The following is an 11,770-nucleotide window of genomic DNA, read 5'->3' on the forward strand; positions in this document are numbered from 1 at the left end:
TCATTTTAAAAGATTGCTCCAGGTAGCTGTTATATGTTGTAAATGTAAACTATTTTAACAAAGGACCTTACAAACATCTAAGATAAATGTTAAATGTATTTATAAATTGTGCTATAATACATATACATATTCCAATAGCTCTTTAATTTTTTTTTTGCAGTATTTGTGTAAAAAAATGCACTTTTGTGTGTACTCCAAATTAATTCAGTACGGTTCAGTACATTAAAGTTGATGTATTTAAAAAAATATTTGATGTGATTACATTTTTGAATTGCTGCGAGACATAAATATACTGACAAATTTACTTTGAACATATAGATGTAGTCCCACAGAAAACGGCTGAGAGAACTGCAACAGAATGATTATTTTAAATAGTAGATAACCGATCAATAGTGCTCACCATATTCAAAGGGAATATGCTTGTGCATGCTTGTCCGATCATCAGCATAGACCAATAAACTCTATCTCTTTTGCTATTCTGCCTTTTCATATCTCAGTAATGGAAGTGATGCATATTAATGTTTTATTACCTTGAGTAGATCAATCCTTGACTTTAGAGGAAGTTTATTTTTAAAAGGCAAATATTGAATAGCTACAGGGTAATGTCAAATTATCTTCTGAAAGTTTTCCTGAAGAAAATAATCTTTATATATTGTATCATGCAAATTGTTTGAACAACCCCTTGTTAATGGATTTTCTTCTATCCTAAACTTTTATTTATGAGCTGTGCTTGTCTGAGATTCACTCCAGAAATAATACACTCAAAACATATTTAGTTTAAGAAAGGTATATTTAAATGGGAATTCTAGAAATAAATATAGAGCATGACAAAAAGGGTCACAAATTGTATCTTTACAAATGATATTGCTGCTGGGACAAAACAAATCTCAGTCCACAAAGATAGTATTGCATTGAAAAAATTATTCATGACAATTACACACGTTTTCACACACACACACGCACGCACACACACACACACACACACGCACGCACACACACACACACACACACGCACACATATATATCACTTATTAGGTACACCTGAACAAATGAACTTGACTTGACCTCTGTGGTTACCGCAGCAACTCAACCCAGGTGCCGCGAATTAGTGATTAGTGTCAACGGTCGAGACGATCTGATGAAATTCAAACCGAGCAAAATGGAGAAGAAAAGGGATTTAAAAGCGTTTGACAGCGGGCAGATTGTTGGTGCCAGACGGGCTGGTTTGACTATTTCCGAAACGTCTGAGCTACTGGGATTTTCGCGAACAACCACGGCTAGGGTTTTCAGCGAATGGAGCGAAAACAAAAACAAAAACGAGTGAGCGGAAGTTCTCCGCCGGGCGAAAAGGACTTGTTGATGACAGAGGACAGAGGAGAATGGCCAGACTGGTTCGAGACTACAGAAAGGCTACAGTCAGCCAGATAACCACTCGCTATAACCGAGGTATGCAGACGAGCATCTCCGAACGGACGACTCGTCGAATTTTGAAAAAGATGGGCTACAGAAGCCGAAGACTGTGCCGGACGCCGTTCCTGTCAGGTAACAACCGGAGGCTGATGAGCCAATGGGCCCCGTCTCACCGAAATTGGACCACACAGGGGCTGGACGACAGCTTTCGCCCTGCTGCGGGTGCTCCGATCTAGGCAAAAGGGGGTCCAACCCGGTACTAGCAAGGTGTACCTAATAAAGTGACCGGTGAGTATATATATATATATATATATACACTCTCGTTACAAACAACACTTCATAAATGGGTATAAAAGTCACTACAACTGTCTATTCTCAGCATAGTGTACACTGCAAATCAACATACAGTTGTACGATGGTATTGCATCACATGAAAGTGCTCTATAAAAGGCTCAAAACATTCTTCAAATATCTTCAACTTCCTTGGTTCTAAGGCAAAGAATCATTTGCTGCAGCCAAAGTCTGCTTTGGGTCGCGGTGTTAATTAAGAATTGTTTTTTTTTTACAGAGCTGTGTCTCAAAATCACACACTTATAGGTACAAAAATGAAATTGAAATACCCATGCTGCTATTGCCTAATGTTATGAGCTGACACTATTAAGAAATTATATTTATTTTCTGTGTGCAGGATATACATTTTCATGTACTTCCTTTAAGTTGACCAGCAGAAGTTGATAAATGATAAATAGGGGTCCATAATCATTAAACTCCACTACTCTGATTTCCCATGTCTAGGGCTCTGGCGACATTGTCTAGAGTGAGTATGCTGTGTGAAGCATTGCACTTGAGTGTGTGGGCTGTACAGATCTGTCCTCTACTCACTACACTTTTTACACAGATTAACTGGATCCAGCCCATGTCTGCTGGTCTTCACAATCTCCTCTGGAGATTTGTGGATGAAACAAAAGCTAATTTAAACCTTGAACTCGAAGCACAAGAAAAATCAACAAGTTCATAAATTTGCCTTCTTTTGGGAGGCAGGCAGACCTGTGTCTGGTGTGCTGAAAACCAAAGATGGAGGTACAGACAGAGAACATTCATCATTTTCAGACATTTTGAGCAAATTTTGTTTTTGATTTTCTAGGTAGTTCTGAGCAAGGCATGAAGCAGGCCACATGACCTGATCTCTGGAGGGCTGGAACAAATATCGACAAGTAGTAGAAACTTTTGACCACAGAAGAAATCTCTGGCGTTTTGGCCAAAATAAGGGAGACATCAAAGAGAATATTATTGCTCAAATTCAGGAAGTCCAAAACACGGAGTACAAAAAAAATCAGCTTGTGTTGATACTTAAAAATGTGTAAAAAGTGTTCGAAACGCTGTGCTGATGACAGAATCCTGCCTGTTCTGTCCGTTTGAGGGCAAGCTCGGCCGTCCGAAAGTTCGTGTACCTTTGGGGTGACAAGGCACTGACAAAAACAAGTCAAGTAATCAAAGACAAGCTTGCACGCTGGGCTCTCCTCCAACCAACTGCCACACTGTTTGGCACCTTCAGACAGAATACGGGTTTGTACCCCCAGTCTCTCTCTCAGGAAAATGGCGCCATTTTTGTCAGTTGTTGGTTTCAGCGCACCGACAGACGTGGCAGAACAGAGAGTTTCTGAGGGAGGTCAGCCAGGCTCGTAGCAGAGGAACACACCACCAGGAGCACACTTCACCTTTCTTCAGGAAGTCAGGAAGGCTTCAACGGTAGAAGAAGAGCAGAGGGACTTCAAAAACACTCTCACCCCTCCCCCAGCTCCTCAGCACTGTCCACTTCAACAGCCAGGACACGTCTTTGGCATTTTTAAAGCTTCCAGGTCCAATTTAAATGGACCATCTGGCCCAGGATGGGGATGTTATGATTATAATGTACCGGAGAACCCAGAATACTCTTCAGGATCTTTGAAATATGTGAACTAAACGCAGTTGCTGTCAGTTGGAAATGAACCCAACTGTCCCCCTTAGATTCTTCAAGCCCCATATCTGTCCTTTCCTCGTCTCATAATCTGCAGTTGGGCCTGGACTCTCTGCAGAGAGCCGTATCTTGTGTTCCACGGCAGTAATGGGAACAAGCTTTCCTCGCTTGTTTGTTTTTTGACCCTCGAGCTGCTTCTCTTGAAAGACAACAAATGTTCTGTTTCCTTTCCTCGGAAGTGTCCCGCCATCCAAGTTTCCCTCAGGCACCCCCTCCCCTCCCCCCTCCCCCCTCGTGTTCGGGAAGCTCTGCTCTTTCGCCCTCCCCAGTGGGGGCGGGGCAGGGGGGGCAGGCGGGGTTCAGCAGCTGGGCAGGGTGGCCATGGGGCCCTGCAGGTAGGGCTGCCCGTGCGTCACCACGGAAACGGGGAAGCTGAAGACGAAGGGCGAGGGTGGGACGGGGGGGCCTTGGGACCCGCGGGGGGCGCCCGAGGGGCTGCCGGCCCCCACCCCCGCCCCCGCCGAGCAGGTGGCGGCCAGCACCTGCGCCTCAAACTGCAGCAGCTGCCCCATGAAGCTGAAGTTGGGCGAGATGATGCTGCGGCGTTGGCGCACGAACTCGAAGGCCTCGTCCAGACGCACCCGCTTCCTCTTCATCAGGTACGCCAGGCAGATGGTGGCCGAACGCGAGATGCCCGCCTGGCAGTGCACCAGCACGCGGCCCCTCGAGTCCCGCACCGAGTCTGCGCCAGGAGGGAGGGAGAGAGAGAGGGAGGGGTGAGTGGCAGAGCAGCAAGGGGCGGAGCTAGCCTGTCATTCATACAGGCATGTGAGGCATGATGGGAAATGGAGCGTCATGATTAGAACAATGCAAAGGAAGAGCAAGTCCATTTCAAAGATACAGTACATTTCAACATCAACTCTGATTTAAAAATATATGATGATTATTATTTTTTAATGCAAACAATGTGCAATATTACTTGTCAACGTTCATTTAACTATGTTTTTCCTGATTTTGGCTGTAGTTAGTGTCTATGTTTGGGTAAAGTATTCTACACCAGGGATGTATGTTTAAAAAGTTTGCTCCTTGCCAAGCTGTGCTTTTGAACACACAACAATGGGACCGAACTGCAAATATCCGTGTAATTGCAGTAATAAAGGCATCGCATCCTGAGTCCGAGCAGAACAGGAAGCGCACTGGGCCCCCTGGGGCCGCAATCACAGATCCCGTGTAATTAAATTATCCCCAGGATTGCTCTCCAGCACAAATACTGCCCCAAGAAATGCCCCCATTTCAATGGAAATTACCACTTCTACACACTGAGATGAAAGAGAGCATTTCACAGATCCTGAACAGCACTAATCTAGGTCTGGGGGCCTCTCCATAGTCTAACTGCAGTCTGTTTTTTCCCTTAACTTGCAACAACAAAAAAGACCTTTAAGTTTTCTCTTTTTTACATGTCATCTTGCACAACATTTGTTTTAACTTTCAGTGCTCAGATTATTGTTGTATATGTAGAATCTAAAATCTTGTGTAAAGTTCAGCTTTGATTAGCACTTCCCAACAGAAGTCCCTCACAATCCACATTAAATTATTTATTTACTTTGGACGTGATGCTACAGAACGAACTGAAAGCTGCATACGGCCTGTATGGTGATGCCAGAGGAAAAGTAGGCCATGCAAGTATAACTTCTAATTAATAATAACTCCTGACCATCTGTCCCTCATTATCAACACACAGTACCCGAAGGCCATTCTAATGCCTCCCCTTTTACCGTTAACTGAGCGTGCACTCATTGTCGTCTTTATACAGTCAGGCAAACAAACAGGGAAATTCACAGACCTGCCGAAAAAATGGCAAAAATCACAGAATCCGTGACACCCGGGACTTCTGTGACAAACACCCAGTCCAGCCATGCTGATAATAAATCCAACTGACTCTGAATGACTGACTTGTGCAGTACAGTGCACACGAGGGCCCGTAGAACCATCACCACATTCCACCCCGCCCGCGTCGACCCTGCGGACACCTACCGATGTATTCGATGGCCTCGGCGAACCAGGAGCTGATGTCTGCTTTGTGGTTGTCTTCCACAGGGATGCACTTGTACTGGTACAGGCCCTCGAAGTGGTTCGGGCAGTTTGAGGACACGTTCAGCAGGGCTGAGATCCCCATGGCATCCAGCATGTCTTTTCTGGAGGCGTGATAGGCACTGCCAAGGAACAGGAAGGGAAGGATCTCGACCGGACCCCCCTAAAGGAGACACAAACATGGTATGTAACCAGAGGGCTGCTGGGTAAAATCCCAGGTGGGCGAGGGCTCCTGGCTTTTTGCATTCACAGAGCACTCTGGAACATTACAGGATTATGTTGAACTAAATTGTCTGTTTTTATTGAAAATGAGACTTTCTTGAGACCCGACAGAAAAAAGTTTGTGTACTTTCATTTTTTTTGTCATAATAGGCTACAATTATGTCTTGGATGACAAAAACATGTTGCAGTAAAAATATTTTCAAAAATATTATTTTATTTTTATTGAATGCTCCTAGTTTGTAGCGTGTTTCAGCATATGGAATATATGGTTCTGGAAATTCAGACGAGCCTCACGACCCTTACAGGAGACTTTGCAAGTAGTAGCTGATTACTTGAGAGGAAGAACATCATTCAGCAATGACATTACGTTATTTCGGTTAAATTATGTCAAGTGTTAACTTAAGGTGCCGTTTTTAAGAATCATTGACAGTATTGATATGTCTGACCACTTGACGCACTATATGGGGTTGTGGGTGAAATTTAAACGCTTTATTTGTAATGTATCATAAGACGTGACAGTTCATTTTAGCTTCTATTTTTGACGCAAATGTGTCTTGCCGTCAAAATTGTCTTTAACGTAGGAGGGAATGGTCAGGTAATTTAGATGTCAACATATAACATGATAGGTCTGTTTATTGATTGATGGTCTCTGTTATGTACCAAGTCTCCCGCGGGTTTAAACGGCAGGAAGCGGTCAATGCGTAAAATACGAATGCAGATGATTAGCCTACAAATACAGCAGGCGGTCAGTTATGGACTAGAGTCTCCAAGTCTCTTTAGAACAGTAAAAAAGAAATAACTGAAGTCATATGTAACCCCCTAATTCAGGTGTTGCTGTTTGAGATATTAAATTGACATATTCATTATTTGAACTCCACATAGAAGAGTTACCTGGTCGTGGTGATGAGGTGTACCACACGTTAAGCAGCTGGACTCGGAGGCATCGAAACTGGACGAAGACGTTGACAGCATTTTGGTTTTTAAGCAGAATTCGGGGTATTCGGAGAAAAATCTGTCATATCCTCCTGCCACACAAAACATAAACATCCAGAGAAGGAAATTAAAAGCGTGCAACAGTCCACATCACAAATTTCAGGCAATTGTGGGCTACTAGTCCGTAATACTATAAATACTTTCAATGCAAATATAGCCTACGTTGTTGTTACCCTTTCTTAGAAACATTGAACGTCTAAATTTTTCATGCGTTGTCATTGGTTTTTAATCCAGTTTTCACAAACGTTTTTCTTGCTGCGAATGTACAGTTCAGGCCAATGCTGCATGTTAATTGCGTGGTTAGTGAATCACGTAATCACGCAAACTGATTTCTTCAAAATGCATGGCCTTTTATTGTATTACGTGTCAAATTAAATACATATTATATTAAAAATATGTGTCCATACTACTGATTTAAAATTTGAGTAAAAATCCCAAGGCCTTGCATAGGATATTATAACAGAAACAACTATAAATCCACGCATTTAAAGCCACATTAAATAGGCCACCAGTCTATCCGAAAAATATCCTGTTACGTTTTGAATGTAACCCTCTAAGTGTTTATACATTTATTAGCCAAAATGTAGCCTACATATCTTTCATCTCAGATTAAGAATGTTTAAATAAATGTGATTTCTGTTACGTTTAATGACTATGATAATTCCCGGGTCTAGGTCTTGATGAAACAATATATTTTTGACAGTTATTCAGGCCTGGAACCGCCTCTGCAGAGCTGATTTGGTGTGGGCTAGAAGGACTCGCTGGGACATTACATCATCGTTAGCTAGGCTACTATGCGCATTGGTTTGGTGATTGACGTATTGCACATTACAAACGAATGTACCTTTTTCAAGGTATACGATAAGCCTGTTTGCCCATTGAGTATTTTAGGGCAGACTGAAATCTAAATTAAAATGAATTGAAATAAGATTTAAAGGCTGCATCGCCATTATTTGCTTTCTATATTATATGACGACTATACAGATAGACATAGACCCTAGCCAAAATTCTATATAGTACCCATATAATATTTTAAGCTAAAGTAGTACATTATTAAATGAAATATTATATCGCCTTCATTTTGTCAGAGACCAACATCAGACTATTGCCACGGTATTTACCTTTCAACAGATAGATGTCACTCCCAAAAGAATCTTTATACAGTGCATTTAGAACCAAAGTCATTGTGCTGTCGTCTTTTATTGTGTCCGCATGCGGCGTTCTCTCGTCGTACAAAATAACTGCAGAGTAAAGTCCGGATTTGAGTCGGGCTTTGACCTCGTCATCGCCCGACAGAATCTGGTCTAAGCTGACGGTGCCCTTCGCTCTCCTCCGAACGATCGTGTTACATCGGATATTCACCGAGCCCCTGATGTGCCCGGCACTGAACGCCAAAAAGGATCTGCAGTCCAGCACAAGGCATTTTTCGCCGTCTTCATTCAGTAATCGTTTCAAAACGTTACATTCCATTTCGTAAAGTTCATCCATTGTAACCATTTCACCCATGTAGGCTATTAATAGCGGCAAAAAATAAAAATGTTTGGGTTAAATGTGTACGGAACACACGTGAAACATCCAGTCGTTCATATAGCCGTTTCTACTCTGTGCTGAAAGCTGTTTTATTCTCCGGAGAGGATTACTATCGCAAGCAGTCACCTCTCCCTTTTTTATGAATGAGCTCAAGTCACCAGTTCCATAAAAGGAGAGCGGCGTCATAAGCACGCTGACGTCATCTGATAGTATCATTCATTGACTCGCGTTTCATTCATAAAGCCAATGTCAAATTGAGGCTGGAGTGGCAGAAAAGGAAGCAACCAATGTCAAGCATTCTAAATAAATTTGGTTTAGATTTGAGGCTATTTTTAATAGGTATGCTGTATCCCACCTCCGCGAGCTTGAGTAATAGGCCTCCGCTCGTACCACACAATATTAGCCCACTTGGATTTGATTTAAATATGTCATAGTAGTGTCATAGAACCCCTGCTCCAATTTCATAGCTGTTTTCCTGTTACTGTGGATGTGCGAACAGTGCCACATCTAGCTAAAAAAAGTAATCTGTTCATTCTCAACCATTGTTTAAATTGTGTTGACATTGCGACCGGAAAAATGTTTTTTTTTTTAATTTAATTTTTTATTTTATTTAAATATGCATTGATCAATTTGGTTACCTTGTTTGACAACTACAGACCTATGCATAATTCAAGCCTAAGCAATGCATTAGCATTCTAAAGGGAAACAACTGTGACATTGCCCTGCTTGCTAGCTGAAGCTGATGAGGGCTATGCCTGGTTAATATGTGGATAGGAGACCAAACAGGAAAAGGGCCAGTGAGGGACTAGTAAGTCTTCCTTCTGTATTGAGCAGAAAGCCAACGCCCAATGCAGCGATGGGGCACTGTCCCCAGGGAAACGCTTTCCTTTCGGACGGGACGCTAAACTGAGGGTCACGCCTCCATGGTCATTGAGGATCCTTTGGCTCTTATCTTTCCTAATTCCCAATATGGCCCTCTCCATCTGTCTGGCTAATCATGCCCCAGTTTCATTGGCTCAATAAATCCCTCTGCCCTCTCCTCAGCTGAAATGTGATTAGCACTCTGGCACAGAAGGAGGTGCAACACATGGTGGTGGTTTGGGATGGGATGGGTTGGGTTGGGTTGCGTACACCCCCACCCCCCTCTGTAAAACTGCTCTGATACACTGAAATTAGATGGTGGGTGATTGTTGTCTGTGAAGAAGATAGCATAACTATAAGAACAAACAGGAGAGGGAAGGAGGGAAACCTTCATGCCAACATCACTACCAACACAACGATGTCTACCAGCCAAATCTCAGGGTTTATTTATCTTTTTTTTTGTCCTGGGGGAGTGAGAAGTTGTGTGTGAGGGGGGTCTGGGGGGCAGGCCTGCTCAGGGAATAACTGAGTAACGTACCACCTTCACTGCATATATTTTGAAACACTCAGACTGGCTGTAGTGAGATCTGGATTAATGCATATAAATCCGTTGTTGGAAAAAAAATATAAGACTAGTTTCGTGGCTGTGAAATGGTTTGTGTGAGGACTGTGGCAGGCCTGAGCGATGGCGCTGGCGTATTTCAGCAGGGTTTCAGGTGATCCCGTCTTTTGGCTGTGTGGGCTCTCCTGGCACGTGTGTAATGCACGAGGGGCCGCAGGCCACGCCCTTCTTGGTTCGGCGGCGTATGATTGGTGGACCGTGCGCTGGCGGAGGGAGGGTCAGTGAGGAGAAGCCTCAGGGGTGTTATGGGAAGGCGCTGACGTCAGTCCCCCATGAGCGGCCTGGCGTCTGGAACAGCCCTCGGCACCGGGGAGAAGGAGTCCTTCTGCTGCGAACTTCTCAAACAGAAACAAGGGCGCGCTCTTTCCTGCTGATTGATTGGGCTCTCTTTAGAGTGATAAATAAAGTGCCTCGCAACCCCTCGGTGGAGGATGAGTCACTCCGTTCTCTGATGGAGGACGGGGCCGACGTCATCGTCCTCGGGAGATTTCGGCAGAAGCTGCTTTGAAGGCGCAGCTCTTTCCCGACACGGCTCACCCTCGCTCCACGGCTGCTGGGCCTCGCTGGGGTTCTGTTGGTGGGTCACAGAACCGTCTGTTGTCAGGCGCGGACGGGCCCCAGAGTCCGGGGTGAAATCCCGCCTGTACCGGTGCCGACGGTGGCTGGTAGCCCAGCAGGGTGACGCGTAATTAGCGGTAGCGCTGCCCAGGGTTAGGGAGGGTTAAGCTGGGTTTAGGATCTGCATCTCACCGCTCTCCAGAGGCCCCCTGCTGGTCATTGACCACCTGCAGGGTCTGGTCAGTTTTAGGAAGGCTTCTCTTCAGCCATCGTCTCCATGACAGCTAGAATGGAACATTATTAGGGTACTGCCTGCAAAGGCTGTTCACACTCAAGACTGGACTCTGGAATTGCTGTAATTCTGTCAAGCTCGTGTTCACACACACAACTGTGTTCAAACACTTCCTTTAGCCCTCTTCTTTATCATTTCATTATAAAGTATTTTACTTATCTGCAGCGGTTTTTGATAAGAATAAGTACATTTTCCCACGGCATTATCCCGTCTGTATTACTGCATTACATCATAGCCCAGCTGATCTAAAAGCACTGTCTGTACAAGGCAGCTGTTCTCAGAGATGGAGATTAGTCATTTTGCCCAAAGACAATATTTTATTCATGATTTCTATGCTCATAATTGCTTAACCCCAGGTGTCCCAGCTGATAGGAAGGATCCTCAAACTACGAAGGTTTGCTGATACTTCTGCTGAGTTTTCGCATTTAAAAAGCTGCTTTGCGCCAGTTTGTTACCAGGCAACAGGAGATCCTTCCTCTGTGAATGGAAGGTTCTCCAGGGAAGGGTGTGTGTGTTTGGGTGTTCACAGAGATCCGTGCTCTGTGAATGGAAGGTTCTCCAGGGAAGGGTGTGTGTGTTTGGGTGTTCACAGAGATCCGTGCTCTGTGAATGGAAGGTTCTCCAGGGAAGGTGTGTGTGTGTTTGGGTGTTCACAGAGCGCATGCTCTCACACACCCCTTCTCCGAGCGGCTCAGGTGGCTCAGGGCTCCTGTCCGTTTCCTGACGACTAACCGGAGAGCTAAAGAGCAACATCCAGCCTGGACTAACCGGTGGAAAGATCTGCTTGGGCACATCCTCGGTATTTCAGGGTAAATCCCCCATGAGCATTTATGTGTTTCACTTGACGGTTCCGTGTCACTTGGAAGATTAACGGGGGAAACGTGGTTCTGACGTGTACACGACTCACCGATAGCACCTGCAAAACTAACCGCACGTGTGCAAACCTAACCGCACGTGTGCCACGCTCTCCTAATGAAGCTAAGGCTCGGAGGCAGTGCTCAGGCACAGCACCTGCAAACCTAACCGCACGTGTGCCACGCTCTCCTAATGAAGCTAAAGCTCGGAGGCAGTGCTCAGGCACACACCTTCTGTGCTTTGAATACTAATCCTCATCTCCGCCTGTTTCATGGCAGGTGGTGATCATCTTTTCTCTCGGGCGTCATATTTCACGTGGGACTTGGCGGTGGCGGCAGGTTTATAATCTAAATGTACAGTTGAGAAGGAAGCTGTGTAA

At 44.6% G+C, this 11,770-nt stretch overlaps 1 protein-coding gene across 1 annotated transcript; it reads right to left on the reverse strand.

The window, feature by feature from the left end:
• Nucleotides 1–837: 837 nt before the first annotated feature.
• On the reverse strand, nucleotides 838–8,339 carry LOC118206818 (dual specificity protein phosphatase 4-like). Its single transcript, XM_035379905.1, has 4 exons — nucleotides 7,795–8,339; nucleotides 6,572–6,705; nucleotides 5,402–5,621; nucleotides 838–4,109 (listed from the first exon to the last, which is right to left on the reverse strand). Exons 1-4 carry the CDS (start codon nucleotides 8,177–8,179, stop codon nucleotides 3,727–3,729), a joined length of 1,122 nt encoding a protein of 373 aa, XP_035235796.1. The 5' UTR covers nucleotides 8,180–8,339; the 3' UTR covers nucleotides 838–3,726.
• Between the last annotated feature and the right edge of the window lie 3,431 nt (nucleotides 8,340–11,770).

The sequence above is a fragment of the Anguilla anguilla genome, chromosome 10, assembly GCF_013347855.1.
Source record: "Anguilla anguilla isolate fAngAng1 chromosome 10, fAngAng1.pri, whole genome shotgun sequence".
Classification (NCBI taxonomy): domain Eukaryota; kingdom Metazoa; phylum Chordata; class Actinopteri; order Anguilliformes; family Anguillidae; genus Anguilla; species Anguilla anguilla.